This window comes from Erpetoichthys calabaricus, chromosome 1 (assembly GCF_900747795.2).
Source record: "Erpetoichthys calabaricus chromosome 1, fErpCal1.3, whole genome shotgun sequence".
Lineage (NCBI taxonomy): Eukaryota > Metazoa > Chordata > Cladistia > Polypteriformes > Polypteridae > Erpetoichthys > Erpetoichthys calabaricus.
In genome coordinates, this window is record NC_041394.2 from 305019216 (window position 1) to 305042709 (window position 23494).

Below are 23494 nucleotides of genomic sequence, written 5' to 3' on the forward strand. Positions count from 1 at the left end.
TTGTTTGCTCAGCTATTAGATATTTTAGTTGTGTCAGTTTGTTTTCCTCATCATGTAAGAATATGCAGACTCACAGGCAGAGTGCCTTTTTTCTAGTGCCTAGAAAGAGAATTGAGCCCTGAGTGGTTTTTAGAGCTCTAAATTTTGGTTTCTTAATTCCTAGAGGGGTTTTGGATGTGTTGGATAAGAGTAGTTTATCTGATCCTCTGGTAGACCTACAGGATATGTTCTTTTTCTGGTGCCCATAGAAAATAACTTTCCGGGGCACTGACAGCACATATGTTGTGCTCTGACTTCCAGTATGATATTCTGTTATATGTCCATGGCCATCCTTTAATAATAATACTGTACATTTTATTTATATACCACCTTTCCATGCCCAGTCAGTTAACATTGCATAGCTTGTTAATGAGTGATTTTGTATATATTTTTTTTAATTTTATTTATTAATTTTATTGTAATCATTCCATACAAATAGATCAATTTATAACAAAAAAAAAAATGAAAGACAAATCAAACCCCACCCCTGAGAAGGAGAGCTTAGCCAAAGGAGAATTGTTTAGGGCTTTTTAATAAGGCAACAATAAAAAAGAAAGGAAGAAATAAATATAGGTAAATAAAAAATGGAGAAGGGAAGTAAATGCAGTAATAGTTATTTCTCTTATTCTAAAATAATATTGATTAGATCCTGCCAGGTTTTGAAAAAATTCTGTACAGATCCTCTAACTGAGAATCTGATTTTTTCCAATTTCAAATAATATAAAACATTGGTTTCCCACCCCCTCCTTTAACCGCCACCTTATCGTGGTGGAGGGGTTTGCGTGTCCCAATGATCCTAGGAGCTCTGTTGTCCGGGGCTTTATGCCCCTGGTAGGGTCACCCAAGGCAAACTGGTCCTAGGTGAGGGATGAGACAAAGAGCGGTTAAACAAACCTCCTATGATGAATGAAAACTTTGGACGGCGTTTTCCCTTGCCCAGACGTGGGTCACCGGGGCCCCCCTCTGGAGCCAGGCCTGGAGGTGGGGCTCGATGGTGAGCGCCTGGTGGCCGGGCCTGCACCCATGGGGCTTGGCCGGGCACAGCCCGAAGAGGCAACGTGGGTCCCCCTTCCCATGGGCTCACCACCTATGGGAGGGGCCAAGGAGCTCGGGTGCAGTGTGAGTTGGGTGGTGGCCGAAGGTGGGGACCTTGGTGGTCCGATCCTCGGCTACAGAAGCTGGCTCTTGGGACGTGGAATGTCACCTCTCTGAAGGGGAAGGAGCCTGATCTAGTGCGCGAGGTTGAGAGGTTCCGGCTAGATATAGTCGGGCTCACCTCGACGCACAGCTTGGACTCTGGAACCAATCTCCTTGAGAGGGGCTGGACTCTCTACCACTCTGGAATTGCCCCCGGTGAGAGGCGCCGAGCGGGTGTGGGTATACTTATTGCCCCCCGACTTGGTGCCTGTTCATTGGGGTTTACCCCAGTGGACGAGAGGGTAGCCTCCCTCCACCTTCGGGTGGGGGGACAGGTCCTAACTGTTGTTTGTGCGTATGCACCGAACAGCAGTTCAGAGTACCCACCCTTTTTGGAGTCCCTGGAGGGGGTGCTAGAGGGCATACCTTCTGGGGACTCCCTCGTTCTGCTGGGAGACTTCAATGCTCACGTGGGCAATGTGTTTTGTGGACTTGAAAAAGGCATTCGACTGTGTCCCTCGGGGAATCCTGTGGGGGGTACCCCGAGAGTATGGGGTACCGGACCTCCTGATAAGGGCTGTTCGGTCCCTGTACGATCGGTGCCAGAGCTTGGTCCGCATTGCCGGCAGTAAGTCGAACCTGTTTCCAGTGAGAGTTGGACTCCACCAGGGCTGCCCTTTGTCACCGATTCTGTTCATAACTTTTATGGACAGAATTTCTAAGCGCAGCCAGGACGTTGAGGGGGTCCGGTTTGGTGGACTCAGGATTGGGTCACTGCTTTTTGCAGATGATGTTGTCCTGTTTGCTTCATCAGGCCGTGATCTTCAGCTCTCTCTGGATCGGTTCGCAGCCGAGTGTGAAGCGGCTGGGATGGGAATCAGCACCTCCAAATCCGAGACCATGGTCCTCAGCCGGAAAAAGGTGGAGTGCCCTCTCAGGGTTGGGAGCGAGATCCTGCCCCAAGTGGAGGAGTTCAAGTATCTCGGGGTCTTGTTCACGAGTGAGGGAAGAATGGAGCGTGAGATCGACAGGCGGATCGGTGTGGCATCCGCAGTAATGCGGGCTCTGCATCGGTTTGTCGTGGTGAAAAAGGAGCTGAGCCACAAGGCGAAGCTCTCAATTTACCAGTCGATCTATGTTCCTACCCTCACCTATGGTTATGAGCTATGGGTAGTGACCGAAAGAACGAGATTGCGAATACAAGCGGCTGAAATGAGTTTCCTCCGCAGGGTGTCTGGGCTTTCCCTTAAAGATCGGGTGAGAATCTCATTTATCCAGGAGGGGCTCAGAGTAGAGCCGCTGCTGCTCCACATCAAGAGGAGTCAGATGAGGTGGCTCGGGCATCTGATCAGGATGCCACCTGAACGCCTCCCTGGTGAGGTGTTCCGGGCACGTCTAACCAGGAGGAGGCCCCGGGGAAGACCCAGGACATGCTGGAGGGACTATGTCTCTCGGCTGGCCTGGGAACGTCCTTGGGATTCTCCCGGAAGAGCTAGAAGAAGTGGCCGGGGAGAGGGAAGTCTGGGCATCTCTGCTCAAGCTGCTGCCCCCGCGACCCGACCTCGGATAAGCAGAAGAGGATGGATGGATGGATGGATTGGTTTCCCACTGACTTATCAGAGGAGAGTTAGGATTCTTCCAATTTAACAAAATAAGTCTGCGTGCCAAAAGCGTAGTGAATGCAATCACTGTTTGCTTGTCCTTCTCCACTTCAAGTCCGTCTGGAAGAACACTGAACACAGCTGTTAATGGGTTTAGGAGGGATTGGCTGGGTAAGGCTGTCTGAAAGGCACTTAAAAATTTTGGTCCAAAATGATGTTAGTTTGGTGCAGGCCCAAAACATGTGACCCAGTGAGGCAGGAGCTTGGTTGCAGCGTTTGCAGGTTGGATCTTGCCCTGGAAACATTTTGGACAGTTTTAAGCGAGACAGATGAGCTTGATATATAATTTTTAGTTGAATAATTCTATTATTTGCGCATATGGAGCTCGAGTGAATTCTCTGCTTTGCTACCTTCCACTCCTTTTCTGATATATTGATTAAGATATCTTCTTCCTGATGTCCTCTTGGGTCTTTGAAAGGTAGTACCTCTAATAAGATTTTATATAATGCGGAAATGGTGTTTAATTCCTCGAAATTGAGCAGTATTTTTTCCAGCATGGTCGAGGGTACGAGGTGAGGAAAATCGGGCAGTTTCTGTTTAACACAATTTCTAATTTGAAGATAGTGAAAGAAATGTGTAGCTGGGAGGTTGAATTTGGAACGTAATTGTTCAAAAGATGCAAATATGTTGTCTATATAAAGATCTCTGAGCATTTTAATCCCAAAACTTTTCTAGGTATTAAAAACTGGATATGTTTGCGAGGGTTGAAAGAGGTGGTTCTCTTGCAGAGGTGCCACTGATAAAAGATTTTCCATCTTAAAATGCTTTCTAAGTTGGTTCCATATTCTGAGTGAATAAAGCACAATTGGGTTATTAGTATATTTGCGATAACTTGCATTTATTGGAGCGCAGAGCAAGGTGTATAAAGAAGTACTACAGGATTTTACTTCTATTGCGAACCAAGCCTGTGTATGTTCATTTTTTTGTGTCCAGGTTTTTATGGCTTGTATGTTTTCTGCCCAGTAATAAAACTGAAAATTAGGTAAAGCCATTCCACCTTCTGCCTGAGGTCTTTGTAGGGTCGCTCTTCGGATACGTGGGTGTTTTGAGTTCCAAATGAATGAGGTTATTGTTGAATCTAATTGCTTAAAAAACGATTTATTGATATATATTGGAATGTTTTGAAATAAAAAAAGAAGTTTAAGAAGGATATTCATCTTAACAACGTTAATTCTTCCGGCTAGAGTGAGATGAAGGGTTGACCATCTATGCAAGTCTTGCTTAGTTTTTTCCATACAGATGGCAAAATTTTGTTGATAAAGAGCTTTATGTTTACTTGTGATATTTACCCCTAGGTATTTAAACTGATCTGCTATGGTAAAAGGTAGGGTGTCCAATCTAATATTATATGCTTGTGAATTCACTGGAAAGAGTATACTTTTATTCAGATTAATTCAAAGACCAGATATCTTTTGAAATTCTGTGAGTGCTGTTAAAACTGCAGGCACAGTGTTTTCTGGGTCTGATATATATAAAACCATATCATCTGCATATAGAGAAATTTTCTGTTCCAGTACTTCTCTGATAATCCCCTTTATCTGATAAGAATTTTGACAGTGAACCGCCAGTGGTTCAATGGCGATAGCAAACAGCAGTGGTGACAAGGGACATCCTTGTCTGGTACCACGTTCTAGCTTAAAGTAGTCTGAACGAATGTTGTTAATACAAACTGAAGCTTCTGGATTGGTATACAGTAGTTTGATCCATGCACAAATATTCGGGCCAAACCCAAATTTCTCCAATGCAGTGAAAAGGTAGTTCCATTCAATCATATCAAATGCTTTTTCTGTGTCTAATGATAGTAATATCTCTGGGGTGTTTGATTTTGCTGGTGAATATATAACATTAAACAAGTGTCGGAGATTGGAAGATAGGTGTCGGCCTTTAATAAATCCAGTTTGATCCTGTGATATTACTGAGGGCAGCACTTTCTCCATCCTTCTAGCTAGAATTTTTGAGAGTATCTTAACATCATTATTCAGGAGTGAAATTGGTCTGTATGATGCACATTGTAACAAGTCCTTATTTTGTTTAGGAAAGACGGTGATTAATGCTTGACGAAATGTTTGAGGTAGTATTTGGTTGTCTCTAGCTTCTGTAAATGTTGCCAATAAGAGTGGAGCTAGCTGAGTGGAGAATTTCTTATAAAATTCTACGGGGTAACCATCAGGGCCTGCTGATTTCCCGCTTTGAAGTGACTTTATAGCATCTAGTAATTCTGTTAGCGTCAGAGGTTTATCCAGTTCCTCAGCACTTAAAGCATCTATTTGTGGTGTCTGTAACGTATCCAAAAATGCATTAGATTGTTTGTTGTCTTCTTTGAACTCAGTAGAATATAAGGATTTATAATAATCTCTAAATGCGTGCATTATATTTTTATGGTCAATGATTTCTTCTCCATTCGTGTCGTTGATTACTGGTATTGCATTGCGAACTTCTTGTTTGTGAATTTGTTGAGCTAAAAGCTTATTAGCTTTTTCTCCATGTTCATAGTAATGATGTCTTGACTTATAAATAAGTTGTTCAGTTTCTTTAGTTGTTAAGATGTTGAGTTCTGTTTGCAGGGCCTGCCTTTTCCTGTGAAGAGCTTCACTTGGACGCCTGGCTTGTTCTTCATCTATTCTATTTCGCTTCTTAGCTCTGACACTTTCTTGGTTTCTAATTTATTTCTGTGGGAAAGATATGAAATAATCTGTCCTCTTAAGAAGACCTTTAGAATTTCCCAGAGTGTTCCTGCAGAAAGTTGTGGTCAGTTAAAAACTGTGTAATTGTCTTTGCAGTGTTAGATGTTGTCCCCCCTATCACAGGAGTCCTATCTAAGAGTGGATTTAAAACAAAATTAAAGTCCCCAGCCATTATAATTTTATGAGTGTTCACATTGGGAATGGATGCAAATAGATTTTGCATGAATTCCTTATCATCGACATTGGGTGCATAAACATTTATCAAAATCATTTTACTGTTAAATAAGTTGCCCATGACCATCACATATCTCCCTTCAGGGTCTGATACTACATCTGATGCTACAAATGGAACTGTTCTGTGTATGAGAATTCCCACCCCTCTAGTTTTCTTTGTAAAGCTAGAATGGAACATTTGGCCAGTCCAGTCTTTTTGTAGTCTGAACTGATCATTGCTTAGTAAGTGGGTCTCCTGTAAAAATACTATTTTAGCGTTTAAGCCTGTTAGGTGAGAGCATACTTTCTTTCTCTTTAATTCGTGATTCAGGCCTTTAACATTCCAGCTCACAAAGTTAACTGTCGCATCATGGAGACATTGATTCTGAGTTTTTAATGTCATTTTATAGTCTTAACTGGTAGTGAGGCAGTTTTAATCTTAATTTCAAAACTCCCCATGAGTTATTGCATTTTAGCCTATTGTTGCATTGATATTTATAGTTATAAGGATTAGAAGAATAGATTAGATATAGCCTGCTCTCCTTCTCTCGCTCCTTTATCCCCCCACCCCCCCATTTTGCCTCCCCACATGAGGCTTGATCCCACTTCGTGATGTCCCGGTCCTCTGACATACAAAGAGACAGAGCACGTCCAAAACAAAACAAACCCCACCCCGCAGCGGCGTTTAAGAATTAAAACAAAGAGATATCTATTGCAGCTGAATTCTAAATACTATCTGCCGAAAATAAAATCATTAACAGTCTTTAAGCTTAAAATAATCTTCAGCAATTTTAAGATATTAAGATAATAAAAGAATGAACCCTGGGAATGATTTTAAAAAGTAGTCTAGGATAAACATAGTAAATCCTAATGTAATAGTATAATGTAATAGTATAAATGTAATAGTAATAGTAATGTAATAGTAGAAATAGCAATAAACCAAGAGTACACTCACGTCTATAACTGTAATTAAGACATAAACATATATCCAAGTAAAGAAAAGGATGTATAATTATAATACCAGTCTCTTTAAAAGTGGATCCGACAGCAGATGATAGGTCCTTCCCATGTCTTGACAGAATACAGCTCCTTATTAACTTTCAAAAGAGTGCCGGAAACAGCTTCTTTAGTTCCTTTTCAGCTTCCTCCTTGCTTGAAAATACATAATATTGGTCTTGAACTTCCACTTTCAGTTTGGCGGGATACAGGAGGCTGTATTTGATATCGGCTTTCTGTAGCAACTTTTTAATGTTAAAGTAGGCTGTGCGTTTTGCAGCTGTTAACGGTGAGAAGTCGGGGAAAATATGAATAAGATTATTTTCAAATATAATCTCTTGCTTGTGTCTGAGAAGTGCTATCACATCAAGCTTACATCGTAATCGCTCGAAGCGGACAATAAAAGACCTAGGTTTAAAGATGCTTGATCTGTACATGCGATAAGCTGCTGCTATCTCAATGTCGAGTTTAAAATCATCTCCAATTATTTTAGAGAGTAATTCTACTGCAAATTTCACTAGGCTTGAGCTTTCTTGTTTCTCAGGTATACCCTCAATTCCTATATTATTTCTTATGTACCCATCTTCCAGGGCCGCAAGTCTGTCTCCTAGTTTTTTGCATTCGGAATTCGCAGCTGTAGCTTTTTCATCTGCGTTAGACGCCAATTGTTCCGCTGTTTCAACTTGAGCCGTGAATGCCTGCTTAACGTCATCCAGCTGATCTGTAACGTCATTAATCTGGTCGGCAAGTATTTTCAGTTTGGATCTATTTTCTTCGATGTGTTCCTCTAATTTCTCCAACATGCCTTTAAAGTTCATGTCAAAACTTTTAAATAGACGCGTTTCCCGGTCTTTGTTATCCTTCTTAAGCTCAATGTTAGACTTCTTAAGCTCATTTATGGCTGTAGCCATGGCAATGGCCAGTGTAGCGATCATCTCTTTTAGTTTGGACAGTTCGTTTCGGATTTTGTGCTCCGCGAGTGGAAATGCAGCTCCTGTTACAGCAGGTGCTGCAGGCTCGTGATGAGTAGATGAGAGCAAATCCTGCAGGGCCTTTTCTAGTCTCGAATGATCCTCAGAAATCAGCAATCCATCGCGACCTGTATCACTTGCCCCTTCGCTCCCATTTTCACTTTCGACTGGTGACAATACAATGGAGCAGGGTCCCAGGAAATCTGCGCGTTCGTCTGCCTGTTCCAGGTCAGTCTCTGAGAGGCCATACCTTGCACTCGGGCTGGATGTCTGTCCAGACTTTGATGCAGCTTTAAGTTTCTTTTCCGGTTCTTTCTGATTTTTTTTCTTGTTACTCATGCTTGTATATTGTAGTGGAAGTTCCTTGGTCAGGTTAAATACAGTATACCTCTAAATAATATGAAATATGTGGGAAAATAAAGCCGCTTCTAGCGGAGCTCTGCTTCAGATATCTATCTCCTATAACGGACGAAACCAACTTTGTATATTTTTAACTGGCTAATCATGCAAATCATAAAAGGATACTATCACATATTGGAAACAGTTGATATTAAGTCAGATAACTTTAGACACAGAAGTCAGAAAGAAGATTAATGTAGTTAGTAAAGGTTAACTTTTGTCTGTTTTCTTAACTTCTTTTACTTACTACTGTATATGAACCTTTTTGCTTTATTTATATATTATATCAGTTTCTATGAAGAATTTATGTATTTATGAATCATCCAAGTCAGCTTTGAATTTTAAAATCTATGCTCTTGTCCACACTTTGTATATTTGTGTTTCTAGTTTTTAATGTTTTTTTAAATCTTACAAAATATAGTTAACTGGAGGTAGAGAATGAGTTTACATAGTAAAATGTATAAATGCCATGATGGTTAAACTGGCTTCTGTACTGGTTTGCAAGGTGTACTTTCTCAGCTTGGTCTACTTGTTTTATTTATTTATTTGTTTGTTTGTTTGTTTGTTTATTTGTGCAGCTTCTGAACTAGATGCAGGTGTACTCTTTCGACTTGGTTTACTTGGTTTATCTTTTAATTTTTTGTTTTACATACATATGTCTAGGGCAGGTTGGCACAGTGGTATTGCTGCTGCCTCACAAAAGGAAAACTGGGGTTCATGTCTCAGGTGGTGCCTGTGTAGAGTTTTGCATGCTATCTCCATGTTTATGTATTTTTCCTCCGGGTACTCTGGTTTGATCCCAAAGTCCAACGACTTGCTGGCTAGGTGAATCGGCCCTTGTGTTTGGGTGGATTTGTGCCTATTTACCCTGTGACAGACTTGTGCAACATCCAGCGATTGTTCCTGCCTTGTGCCATTTGCTTGCTAACATTGACTCCAGCTTCCCTATGACCCTACCCTGGATAAACTGGTTATGAAAATAGGTGGATGGATGGATGAATTTCTAGGGCATATGAAAAACTTAATAAGGGCACATTACTTAGAGAAAAATAAGTTCCTGTGGATATAAGGGAATCATCTTGCCAAAGTGCTTAAAGCAGTGGAAATAAAGACAGAAAACATCCCCAGCCTCTTTGAACTGGAAGGAAGTATAGCTTTTATACATTTATCTGTATGAGTAGCAACTAGTGTTCTATACAGTGCATCCGGAAAGTATTCACAGCGCATCACTTTTTCCACATTTTGTTATGTTACAGCCTTATTCCAAAATGGATTAATTTCATTTTTTTCCTCAGAATTCTACACACAACACCCCATAATGACAACATGAAAAAGTTTACTTGAGGTTTTTGCAGATTTATTAAAAATAAAAATTTGAGAAAGCACATGTACATAAGTATTCACAGCCTTTGCCGTGAAGCTCGAAATTGAGCTCAGGTGCATCCTGTTTCCCCTGATCATCCTTGAGATGTTTCTGCGGTTTAATTGGAGTCCACTTGTGATAAATTCAGTTGACTGGACATGATTTGGAAAGGCACACACCTGTCTATATAAAGTCCCACAGTTGACAGTTCATGTCAGAGCACAAACCAAGCATTACGTCAAAGGAATTGTCTGTAGACCTCCGAGACAGGATTGTCTCAAAGCACATATCTGGGGAAGGTTTCAGAAAAATTACTGCTGCTTTGAAGGTCCCAATGATCACAGTGGCCTCTATCATCCATAAGTGGAAGAAGTTCGAAACCACCTGGACTCTTTCTAGAGCTGGCTGGCCATCTAAACTGAGCGATCGGGGGAGAAGGGCCTTAGTCGGGGAGGTGACCAAGAACCCAATGGTCACTCTGTCAGAGCTCCAGAAGTCCTCTGTGGAGAGAGGAGAACCTTCCAGAAGGACAACCATCTCTGCAGCAATCCACCAATCAGGCCTGTATGGTAGAGTGGCCAGACGGAAGCCACTCCTTAGTAAAAGGCACATGGCAGCCCGCCTGAAGTTTGCCAAAAGGCACCTGAAAGACTCTCAGACCATGAGAAAGAAAATTCTGTGGTCTGATGAGACAAAGATTGAACTCTTTGGTGTGAATGCCAGGCATCATGTTTGGAGGAAACCTGGCACCATCCCTACAGTGAAGCATGGTGGTGGCAGCACCATGCTGTGGGGATGTTTTTCAGCGGCAGGAACTGGGAGACTAGTCAGGATAAAGGGAAAGATGACTGCAGCAATGTATAGAGACATCCTGGATGAAAACCTGCTCCAGAGCGCTCTACTGACTTCAGACTGGGGCGACGGTTCATCTTTCAGCAGGACAACGACCCTAAGCACACAGCCAAGATATCAAAGAAGTGGCTTCAGGACAACTCTGTGAATGTCCTTGAGTGGCCCAGCCAGAGCCCAGACTTGAATCCGATTGAACATCTCTGGAGAGATCTTAAAATGGCTGTGCACCGACGCTTCCCATCCAACCTGACGGAGCTTGAGAGGTGCTGCAAAGAGGAATGGGCGAAACTGACCAAGGATAGGTGTGCCAAGCTTGTGGTATCATATTCAACAAGACTTGAGGCTGTAATTGCTGCCAAAGGTGCATCGACAAAGTATCGAGGAAAGGCTGTGAAGACTTATGTACATGTGATTTCTCAGTTTTTTTATTTTTAATAAATTTGTAAAAGCCTCAAGTAAACTTTTTTCACGTTGTCATTATGGGGTGTTGTGTGCAGAATTCTGAGGAAAAAAATGAATTTAATCCATTTTGGAATAAGGCTGTAACATAACAAAAGGTGGAAAAAGTGATGTACTGTGAATACTTTCTGGATGCACTGTATATTATATACTCCTGTAATTGTATCTCCTATGGTCTTCTGACTTCTCAAACAAAATTATCATGATTACATTAAATGTAAATTGGCCTGACTACACTGACATTTCACAAGTGTAGCATCATTGCAAAAACTTCATATCATCATTGCTACTAACATGTAAATCTTTGAGACAGTTGAACAAGAGAAGGATAGAATGAGTACTGGAGTTTATGACTATATCAATGATATAATTTATCTGTGTATATTATCTGTAGAATGGAAGCAATAAAGTCAGCCTGGTTTAAGAAATCATTTTCTGCTCAGTATATTTGAATTGTTTGTAAACACCTTTACATCTACGCTTTTGTTAAAGAGGAAGAGATGCAGATCTAAACATTCTTTAATAATAGTGCAAATAAGTTCATGTTTTACCCAAAAAATTGTAAACGTTTTCATAGAAAACTGTAAGTATTGCTTACTGTGTGTTAGCCTTTAATGAGATAATCCAGTATATGCAGATTTTAGTGTGATCACACAAATTTTCTTCTTCTTTTTAAGGCTTCTTGGCGAGGCTATATTTTACGAAAAAAACTGGATTCCGCACTTTCTGCTGCAAGAATAAATAATGTAGAAGATGATTTTGAAGAAATTGATTTAGAAGACTTTACTTTTGATGAGGTATATTTCTAACTTTGACAGTCCCTATATACAATTATTTACACTTGGTTAATATTTAGCCATTAAACATAATCAGCTTTAACGTTTTTTGATATACTTCTGTATGTTTAATGTTCTAAAGATAAGATTGACATTTAGAAATGTAAAGGAGTTCTTGTCTGGTAGGAAGGAGGAAGAGATAAAGACATCATCAAATAACAAATTCTAAGGTTCAACCATTAGCCACTTTTTCTGTGGGTAACTGAGACATACAGTACCTGACCCAATGAGAACTCTGCACAAGTTTCTGAATATTGGAGAAAACCCATAATGTCATAAGGAGAACAAACAAAATCCTCAGACACAGTGTGTCACATAGCATATTCCTTTGTTCTTCTTTTGCTATTGACTGGACATAGGGAAGTTCCAGGGAGATTGAGAGAGAAAAGGAAGAGTAGAAATGCAGGGTTTACTCTTTTGATTCCCTAGAATTGCAGCACACAGAGACACTGGTAAGAAAAGGAGAGGGAGATAGGTGTGTGGAGGCTATAGAAGGATAAGATTTTTTAAAAACATAGATCACCCAGCAGGTGCCAGATGCTTTACTTATAGCATACTTGAGTCTGAATAGTGCACAAGTTTTTAGGGTGAGTTCTCACTGCCAGAAGGTAGAGGCAAGGATAATGAAAATAAGAATGTATTATGGTGTGCAACTGAATGAACCATCCCACTAGGCAGACGGGAGTTGAAACTGTGTTGGTAGCCCAAGCAGGCTGCGAGCATCTTATTTTGTCTAATGAATTATGTATTTCTTTTATTCCCTCTTTATCACTTTTATGTGTGTGCTTTTTATTATAATGCCCCATTTTTGGGTTTCTTGACATTGTTGCAATTGCAGAAAGAGTCCACAAAGGCTCATTATTATTAGAACACAACATGAAAATTAACCAGTGTTGTCAAATGTTGATTCATCTTGTTATGTGAAGGACTACTAAAGACTGAATTATAGAAGGCTCTAGTTTGAGAAGGGGGTCATAGAGAAAGAATGAAAAGCAATGGATGGGACATCAGATGGATGCTACAGTTTACAAATTTTTGAGTAAGGAGTCCAAAAGTAGCTCAGGGTATTAATTTTGTACTCTTTAATGATAGTGAAGACTGGGTACAGTGACACCTGAAGCCATTTGAAAGAGCAATTTGAAAGGAATTTGCTGAGGCACTGGACATTTTGGGGAGCACCTAAACAAGTGATCAATATGTTCTTATAGCCTGGACTGCAGCAAAATTCTTCTAGGATGCTAAGGGACATGCATGAAGGCTGAAGCAAAAGCTGGTGACTTCTTGCTGATGCTAGTAAAACGCACTAAAGAGAGTATGGATTGCTGGCCCCTATGAGCAAAGGTTAACTCAGAGATTCCCTAAGAGCTACTTTGTATTAGAAGGTCCGCAGTTTACCGAATGAGGTTAAACATTTATATTAATATTTACTTATTTGGTGGACGCCTTTATGCAAGGCGACTTACAACATTTATGATACAATTGGTTACATTTCTTTTTGATTTTCCAATTGGAGCACAAGCAGTTCAAGTGATGGTCACACTTAGACTGTAGTGGGATTTTAAACCACAACCTCCAGGTCTGAAGTCCATAGCCTTAACGACTACGACTATGCTTGCTGGGGTGGATTTGGAACACTAAATGGGATTTATAAGTTAATACTCAGTTGGGGCAAACGCTTATTGGAGAAGTAATTGTAGCTGAAGGAAGTGACAGAGAGAATCAAAGAGTTTAGAAGGAGACTGCTTAGTGGTACATTTAATGTGGGAAAGTGGAGCAATCACCCAGATAACAACAACATTTGATGTGATAACATTTATTTATATAGCCCATTTTCATTCAAATAATGTAGCTCAAAGTGCACATGTTGAAGAAAGAGAAAAAAGACAAAATAAGAATTGAAATAAGAGAACACTAATTAACATAGAATAAAAGTAAGGTCCGATGGCCAGGGAGGACAGAAAAAAACAAAAAAACTCCAGACATTCTGCCTAACATAAATGACCTCAATCAGTCCTCAATCAGTCCTCATTGTATTCAGGATTCTCATGGAAGGACTTGATGATGATGGTCACGTGGACTTCTGGGGCCTCATGTATAACGGCGTGTGTAGAACTCACACTATAACATGACATAAGCACAAAAGCGGGAATGTGCGTACGCACAGAAAAATCCAGATGCTGGATTCTTCCGCTACATAAATCCCGATCAGCGTGAAAAGTAACGCACGTGCACGCGCCTTTTGTCCCGCCCCAACTCCTCCCAGAATTATGCCTCTTTGAATATGCAAATCGATATAAATAGCCTTCTGTGAAAAGACAATGGGAAAAGCACGGGGGAAAATCTAAGAATTTCAGCGAATACCAAGTGGAGGCAAAGGAAAAACATTCTATTTGTTGGTTTAAACAGTGGTATAATCAACAAAAGACAGTTGATCGAGTGACATAGCGTGTCGGAGAAACTCGAAAGCTCAAGTTCACAAAGTCGCACAGTGGCCGAAATAAGAAAGAAGTCACATATCAAAGTCGGCATGAAAAGGCGACTCATAGCGGACCGTCTGAGTGTCATATGAAAGCTTATTAGGGTACAGAGAAAAAAAATAGGCACCCAGTGGGAAAAAAGCACGAAATGTCGACTTTAATCTCGAAATTTCCACTTTAATCACATATTTATTTTGTCATTAAAGTAGAACATCATAAACTTCATCTTAAAATCGTTTATTTTACTAGTTTCTCAAGTAGCACGTTAAATGCTTTGTTCTGTGTTTGATCTTCTATGTGCTCTATGTGTGTGAATCACTACGTGCTTCTGTTGTTTCTCTTTCTCCGACAGGACACAGAATGCATTACATTTGTGATATTACAGCTCTCTGAATAATTAAAATACTGACAAGTATACGTGATATCTTTTTCATGATGATAGGAATGAAAGCATGTTATTAAACATGGGAACACGGTGGCGCAGTGATTGTTCATATCTCATGCAAGAGGCTTGCTGCGCCATGTGCGACCTTTGATGAAATAATTTATTACAGAAGTACTGTCTCTTTTAAACGTACTAACCTCCAATTCCTGTCCTTACTTTTCTTTCTCCAAATACCCAATCGCCACACAATCAGCTCTGTAATAGACGTTAAGCCATCTGTAAGCTTAGAACGCCGATTATTCAAAACTTTTAAGGAACATTGAAATATCTTCATAGTACATGTTTAATTATTCTATCCGTCTATCCTTCCAGTGTCGCGTCAGCACCAGCAATAATATACAGCGCAAGGCAGGAACTATCCGTGAACTAGTTAGCGCTGCGGCACCGTGTCCTCACATGTTTAATTATTAACAACACAGATTATTTTTAGTATTTGTATACTATAAGCAACATATTTTGCTGCATTTCATCTTAAAAATGATATCGTCATCAAACGCGCTTTATAAAGTGGCGCAGGTTGTGCAATATTATAACTGTAGTGCAAGTTTACAGTGGGGTAATTGTACTTATAAGTAAAAACAGTTCTACAAGGAGCACTTGATTGAGTGCGTTTATAGTTCTTGGGATGAAACTGTTTCTGAAACGCGAGGTCTGTACAGGAAAAGCTTTGATGCGTTTTGCCGTGGCTGAGGTAGTGTGTGCTTGAAACTGTATACCGATAATTCTCTTTCCGATCAGCTGCTGCTGTGATTCCCCACTCAGATACAGTTATATAAATACTCCGAGTGGTGCAGTGAGAGTAATATGGAAAAAGATGTTCCGCTGTGGCAACCCTTAACGGGAGCAGCTGAAAGAAGAAGAAGAAGACGCAGTGAGCGTAACAACGGTAAAGCAGTTATGGTATTTGGAATACTATGGCTATTCCCTGGACCATTATATTGCTACAGGTTAATTACAATCAGATGCATTACACTAATAAACAATATGCAGTTAATTTCAGTGTATTTATAAAGCCGCATCAGGAATGTGGGTCTAAGCAAGAAAGGGTGATCACACAGGAACAGTAGCACTGCTTTGACGCTGGGTGCTGCCAGTCTGCAAAACCGAGCGGAGAAATTGCGTATGCCAGGGTAAGAGGTACCGTGGAAATGTGCGTGGCTTTACGCCAAGTTTAGGTTTTATACATCGCGATTTGAGCGTGGAAACGTTTGTACGCAACATTTCTGTGCGTACGCACCGTTTATACATGAGACCCCTGGTCTTTAATCCATCAATGTAGGGACATCACACTGCTTTGATTAGGTGGTGGTGGCGCAGATCGCCACCACAGAAAACCGGAAAAAGAACAGAAGAGAGAATAGGGGTTAGTACAGATTTTGGAGCAACCTTGAATAATAATGATAATTAATTGAATATACAGAGTATCAGAATTAAACTAAAATTAAGCTATGAGAAAGCCATGTTAAAGTAATGTTTTCAGTGTTTTAAAATGCTCCACTGTTTTAGCCTGGCAAATTCCTATTGGCAAGCTATTCCAGATTTTAGATGCATAACAGCAGAAGGCCGCCTCACCACTTCTTTTAAGTTTAGCTGTTGGAATTCTAAGCAGACACTCATTTGAAGATCTAAGGTTACGATTTGGAGTGTAAGGTGTCAAACATTCCAAAATATAAGATGGAGCGAGATTATTTGAGGCTTTATAAACCATAAGCAGTATTTTAAAGTCAATTCTGAATGACACAGGTAACCAGTGTAGTGACATCAAAACTGGAGAAATGTGCTTGGATTTTCTTTTCCTAGTTAAGATTCTAGCAGCTGCATTCTGCACTAGTTGCAATCGATTTATTTTTTTTTGGGTAGTCCTGAGAGGAGTGTGTTACAGTAATCTACTCAACTGAAAACAAAAGCGTGAACTAATTTCTCAGCATCTTTCAATGATATAAGAGGTCTAACTTTTTCTATATTTCTTAAGTGAAAAAATGCTGTTCTAGTGATCTGATTAATATGTGATTTAAAATTCAGGTCACAGTCAACAGTTACCCCTAAATTCTGTGTGAATTTCCCATTGGGATTAATAAAGTATCTATCTATCTATCTATCTATCTATCTATCTATCTATCTATCTATCTATCTATCTATCTATCTATCTATCTATCTATCTATCTATCTATCTATCTATCTATCTATACCTCCGTCTTGACTCTTAATCCTAATGTATCGTTTATTTCTAATAGCCTCATTATATCCATTATTGCCAATCACTAAAATTTCAGATTTCTCTTTATTTAGTTTGAGAAAGTTACTACTAATCCATTCAGAAACAAAAATAAGACATTGTGTCAGTGAATCAATAATATGAAGAACAAGACAACCTCCATTATAGTTAAGTAAAGTAGAGATGAAGGCAATTTTGGTACTCTTTTTTTCCTTTATAATGATAACTAGCCGTCCCCTGCAGCTTCGCCCACGTATTAGTGAAACAGGACAGTGAGGAGGGCTCTGCCCAGCTCTCTACTCCTGACGTCACTTTTCCCCTTCCCCTCAGCCCACAGCCTCTGTCTTGGATTAGCGCGAATATATCACTCCTGCAAGCGAACTATGATTCTTAGCGCAATGAGAGAAGTCGCAAAATCAACCGGAATATTCAGGCAATTATAGAAAAAAAAGATCTAAATCTGTTAAGTAGTTCTCTCGTTCGCTAACTAAGCGGAGTTAAGATTATGCCCCGAGGCAGACACATGAGTGAGGAGGGCCCCGCCCCCTCCCCGTAGCCCGATAAGTCTCTCTCGGATTTGCGCTAATAAATTGGTACCGCAAGCGAACTATGATACTTAGTTCAATGAGAAAGTCGCAAAATCAATGGAATGTTCAAGCAAATTATACGATCACGAAATTTTTAAAACCGTTTCTTAGTGAGCACCTATAGGCCAAGGGTAACCTACATTCCAAATTTCAAGTCCCAAGTCCTCATGGTTCAGGAGATTTTGTGATGAGTGAGTCAGTGGTATTTGGCTTTTATATATATAGATTAGGAACTCTTACGCTACATAAACTTTCTTTAAAAAATTACAGGAAGACAAACCTAATATGTAAGTGAAAAATATACTGCTTTGTTTTGTGAGAAATAATAATTTGTTGCATATTAAAAATTCACTGTAAAGATTTTTGTGTGTTCTTTAATCTGTAGGCATCTTTGGAAAAAGACTGGATCACCTTAGATTCTGTACCCTCCTTTTCAACACCAGAACAATTTTTAAGCCATCTGCATTTGCCAAAGGTAACATCCTCCATGGAAATTTTTATTTCTTTATTCCTTGAGAATAAAGCAGCAGTGCTTTGATAAATGTTCTTATTTATTACCTTGAAAAACAAAATTACTTTAAGAAGCCTCTGACTTTATTTGCATCACCAGATGTAACTTTTCAGGCAGTCTTTTCTCTGCTGGTTTGTGCTTTTTTCATTCTTTATTTTGGATTGCTTTCAGCACTTTACATCACAGTAGCAATTCACTGATGTACAACAGCTGTGCATGTAGCTTTTTTTGGTTTTCAAATGAATGTGAGAATGAAATTAGTTCAAAGAGGTATGCTGTAGTATTTTTTTTTATTTCAATTTTATAGTTTTAGTGTAGTGTGCATTTACACACACTGTACAGAATATAATTATATTTTTTAATACCAGTATCATTTTCAGATATTAGAATATCTTTTTTATATAGAAAAGCAAAAAATTAAAAGTTTACATTTTTTAAGTTTAAATGAAAATATGAATTAATTTGAACAGGTAGTATTTAGATACCTCTTCCCGCTGCACTTAATTTTTAACCTGCAATAATTTGCACTAAAAATTAAAATTGCCTCTAATCCATAAAATAAATACCACAGTGCTGAAAAAAGAGATATTATGAACAGATTTAAATAAATAAGCAGGAGCACAAAATATAGGAAATATTGGGAAAATGCGCTGGCACAGACTTAAAAAATTCTTTATAGTTTTCAACAAACTAAGAAGAAAGGTAAATAAAAATTGTAAAAAAAGATTAAAAAAAAACTGATATAAACAAGGGCAAAATGTGGTCAATAGGCTTATATATCAAATAGATTTTATCAGGTATGGATTCCTCTGCTTACATTTTGACAGAGACGATGAAATTATGTGGAGGAAATCATTAAATTCAATTTAACAACTAAGGTTATAAATTAGAAAAGGTTAATGTAAACACCTTTAATTTGTGTGTTTCATGGCCTGGGAATAGTCATATAATATTTTTCAACAGATATGCCAAACATGCTTGTTGTAATAAATAAACTGAAACAGTTTATTCATAATGCAGGAATTATAGAAGATGGATATTTGCATGTATGCAGTATAAAGATGCAAGATATTAAATGAGCAACACAAAACATAAATCTAAACTGGCTTGGTTTCTTTCTTTGTTTTTTTTTTTTTTATAAAAGTGGAAGGTTCAAACTTTTGAAATACATTTCCACTTCTTAATTGCCCAATTGACTGGCATAAAATTGAATAGAAGCATTATTAATTTAAGATCAAGCAAGAAAGAGATAGAAGCAATTTTGGCTTGGTGAAAGTCTTAAAATTTAAGAACCCATGTAGCATTAATGTATTTTACAAAGATCGGGACTACATTTCCCACCACACATTATGGCAAAAGTCATCTGAGCCTATTTGTTTAACATGATGGAAGGAAAATAGAAAAAAAAATGTATGTTTGAGTCTGTGCTGTAAAGTCTTCCCTGCAGTTTTCTGTTATTTATAATGTATTATGTGTTGTGCAGCACCATTGGGGAGGGTCTCAAAAGAGCTCAAAAATCTCACAGTGTATATATTTGTCTTTGCACCTTTAATATAAACCTACTGTGTATTTTTATCTGGTATTAACAGCATACAAATTAGCTTTGCTAATTGACAAGGTTAAAAACTAACAGTAAAATTAACTTGAACAGTATCTGAGTGAACAAAGTATTTTGAATTTTGAATGAATTAAGTAAATCTTCTTCCCTACCAACCTAGCTGATATATTCCTGGAAACTATACAGTACAACATATTTTTCACTGAGTGGAGGCACAGCATGCTGTGAACAAATTTACAAGTAAAATACAAGAATAGATTATATTAATTACTATATATAGAATAAGTAAATGTAAAAGTATAGATTTTTTAAACACACAGAAAATAAAATAGAAACTGATTAATGTAAATAGGAACCACCATTATCTGTCCATTAATTAATTAGTGACCTATGGCCTGTTGACAACAGCGGAGATTAAAACTGTAAAAGAGAAAATCAAAGACAAAGTCAGATATTGTCACGGTCCTTGTAACGGAGACTTCAGCCAAATAGCTGTCCACCCCCTCCTGGGTATTCTATAGTGGAGTCTGTACTTGGCCATCCAGTTGGATTAGAGAATATCTCCATCTGATGATTCCTTTATCTGGGATTACTTTTCCATATGTAGGAGACCAGCTTAGCAGTAGAGCTGTGGCACCAGGTGCCTCATCAACATACTGGGAAGAGAAGCAGAATAGAGCAGGGTTAATAATGGTTTATAAATATTGTTATTACTTATAACTAACAAATAGAAAAGCAGTATATACAGCTAATCAGCCGATCTAGTCAGGATATAAGCTAAAGTATTGAGTTTTCAGCCCGGATTTAAAAGCTGAGACTGAATTGGCATCTCCTATATTATCAGACAGTTCCACAGCCCTGTAACTTAAAGCTTGACCTTCCACTGTTATTTTATTAATACTGTACTTAGAATCTTAAGCAGGCTGGCATCTGAGATCTTGGTTTGTGCTCTGGTTTGTAAATTCAGACAAGTAAGTAGTGCCTTGGCCATTTAGGGCTTTATATGTTAAAAGGAGGAAATGAGTTATGCCAAATGCACCTCAAACTTAATTGAAAGTCAATAAAATCAAACCAGAGAATTATATTTCCCAACATTCTGTTTTCCTCAGTTTATTTTAAGGGTATTTTTAATGAAAGGCTTATGCAGAGCCAGAATTAATTCTAATATCTTTATTCTCTGAAATTAAGCATCCTTTTATAATAATATTCTGGTTTAAACAAGCAATTATGTTACAATTTAACCAACTGTTAAAGAGTTTCTTATAGACAGCAAGCATATAACAAAGAAAAAAATGGAAAAGTCAATGAAGTTTCTTTTATCTTCCTATCAATTGGCTGCAAATGCTTTGTCTTTTAGGTTCCAGTGGATTGTATCTTATGGTACAGAGCCCAACTTTATATATGTTGTCTACTGGAAACACTTGTCTTTCCTAGTTGTTTAAATGTTCATTGAGTAATAACATTTTATACTGTATGCTGACAAAGTGTCTTATGGTAGACAGGAAATGACCAAAGGATTTTGTGTGTAAGGGAAAATGAGCAAGTGTAAAGATTTAAGTGCAAGTGACCACCAAAACCTGCATCATGAGTATATCATAAATAGCAACCTAGTGTGCACACTCATGGTTTTTCTCACAGCACTCCCAAACATACACAAGGCCAAGCAGGCCAACACATTATCAAAATTTTAGGAGTATTGTAACACAAAAATAATTGAAGAGAGACATCACAATGGAGAGCAGCCATGGAAAATAACATAGTTAAGCCTTTCTGGACCTTCCTGCATGGCTGATTGAACCTCTACGTATTAAGCAGGACTGCCTTTTAATTTTTCCTCCTCTGTGTTATTCCTAAGAAAGACTCCTTTTATTTCTTATCTCTCAATATTCTGGTATCTTTTCCCCCTGACAGTTAACCTTTTGCCAAACAGTACTCTCCCAAGTCTTAGCTTCCTATGCCCTAGAAAATGTTTAGTTTTATACCACATTCTGCTGTTCTTTAGAATTATATCCAGGTCAAGTGTGGCCCTATGTATGCAGCAGGTACTTCACCTTAGCACTCCATATATCCACCCCTGATAACTAGGAACCCCGAATCTTACATCAGCCTTAATCTCAATCTTAAAATTGCCATACAGAAGGGACTTATGCCCAAATTTGAATGTACCAAATGAAGCAGCATTTCAGAAAGTAAACAATAGACTCCACTAAAGAAAGTAGTCATAAATCTGAATTATACTTTTCAAAAATTAGTTGTCTGTTGTTTCAAACATTTATATAGAATAGACTGTAAAAGTACTGTCTTTTGAGGCACTAGAGTTTTGGTCTTTTAAGTTAATATTATGATCATGAGAACTGAAACTATCAGTCACTAATTTCACTGTTGTCAGATTAGCTGGGTTTCTGCTAGCTTTGATATTAGACATGTCTAAAGATCTTATTAGGCACATGATAAACCAGATAAAGTCTATTACTGAAAATAATTAATTGACAAGAAATTTACAGATGCATTGAAGGTCAAGTATGTTAAATATGAAATACAACAATGCAGTGTTCAGTTTTCTGTAAAATATTTTGGGATGTCTAGATTATGTAATAGTTATATTTTAGCCAAGTTGATTATAATGTCATTTTTACTTATGTATTATTGCTAAAATGTAATATTTTCTAGCATTCAAGTCATCATAATGAAAGTGAAAAAATACCATCATCTTTTCAATGGCAACCACAAGAAGCATGGGTTAATAATGACAGTCAAATAGAATTGACAAGTAAGCTGCAGTCATCACCAAAGGAAACTCAACGAAGTGAAAGGTGGGTATTCCTCATAAAATGAATTATCTGAAAAATATTAATTTGAATGCAAATTATCTTACATAAATAAACTCTAAATGATACAGTGGATGGGCGGCACGGTGGCGCAGTGGGTAGTGCTGCTGCCCCGCAGTTAGGAGACCTGGGTTCGCTTCCCTGGTCGTCCCTGCGTGGAGTTTGCATGTTCTCCCCGTATCTGCGTGGGTTTCCTCTGGGTGCGTCGGTTTCCTTCCACAGTCCAAAGACATGCAGGTTAGGTGCATTGGCGATTCTAAATTGTCCCTAGTGTGTGCTTGGTGTGTGTGTGTGTGTGTGTGTGCCCTGCGGTGGGCTGGTGTCCTGCCTGGGGTTTGTTTCCTGCCTTGCGCCCTGTTTTGTCTGGGATTGGCTCCAGCAGACCCCCATGACCTTGTAGTTATGATATAACGGGTTGGATAATGGATGGATGGATGATACAGTGGATTGATAAAATTCAGTATTCTTGTCTGTGAAAATCCCAGATTTTGTAAGCTGCATCATTTCTTTCTTCATTTATGTTACTGCATATTTGGAATTATAGTGTATGCTTACATAACCACCCTGCATGAAACATTTTCCTTTGAGACAATTAACATAACATGGTACGATATTCTAAAAACCTATTAATGTAATTCCGGATTGGTTGCTTCCGGGTGGTGGTGAAACTTGTCCTAGTGGCACTAAGCACAAGTCAGAAATGCCCGTTTTTGGAACTGCGAATCGACCTACAATGTCTTAGGTAAAACAAGTGTAAACAGAAGGAGAATGAGAAAACACCTGTGACGGTGCAGGTTGGCTCCACTCACCCAAAACCATAATAGGAGCCATTTGAACCCGTCAATAGTCATAACCGAGTATTGGGCCGTGGCAAGTGAGGATACACACACAACAACTGCAATGGATGGGTGTTAAAGTAAAAGAGTTTTTAATCCATATGTGCTTATAAGAACAATTCAAAGAAAAAAAAATGTGCATCTTCCCATATTAAATAAATAAATAATCCAATAAATAATTCCTGTGTAAAAGGTGAAGTTAAAAACAATGCAATAAATAGTCCAATAAATAAATTTAAAGAAGCACAAAGGTAAAGCAAAGTCAGGATCTACATTTTTGTTTAACCCCCCATGCATAATCATGCATAATAGAGTGGTTGGTATGTTGTTGCTATGATCACCATTTATACTCAGACTTGTATATTGTTTAGGTACATAAACATAGTGCCTGCAAGAAGGCTATGAAAACCTATCCTTGCATAGGAAA

At 38.7% G+C, this 23494-nt stretch overlaps 1 protein-coding gene across 1 annotated transcript in view; it reads left to right on the plus strand.

Annotated features, from left to right (window-relative positions):
• The window catches only part of lrriq1 (leucine-rich repeats and IQ motif containing 1), a 149206-nt gene that overhangs the window by 68885 nt on the left and 56827 nt on the right, over positions 1-23494 (plus strand). The window contains exons 18-20 of the mRNA XM_028814864.2: positions 11452-11571; positions 17720-17809; positions 22074-22216. Coding sequence (XP_028670697.1) covers positions 11452-11571; positions 17720-17809; positions 22074-22216 — 353 coding nt within the window. The remainder of the gene's footprint in view (positions 1-11451; positions 11572-17719; positions 17810-22073; positions 22217-23494) is intronic.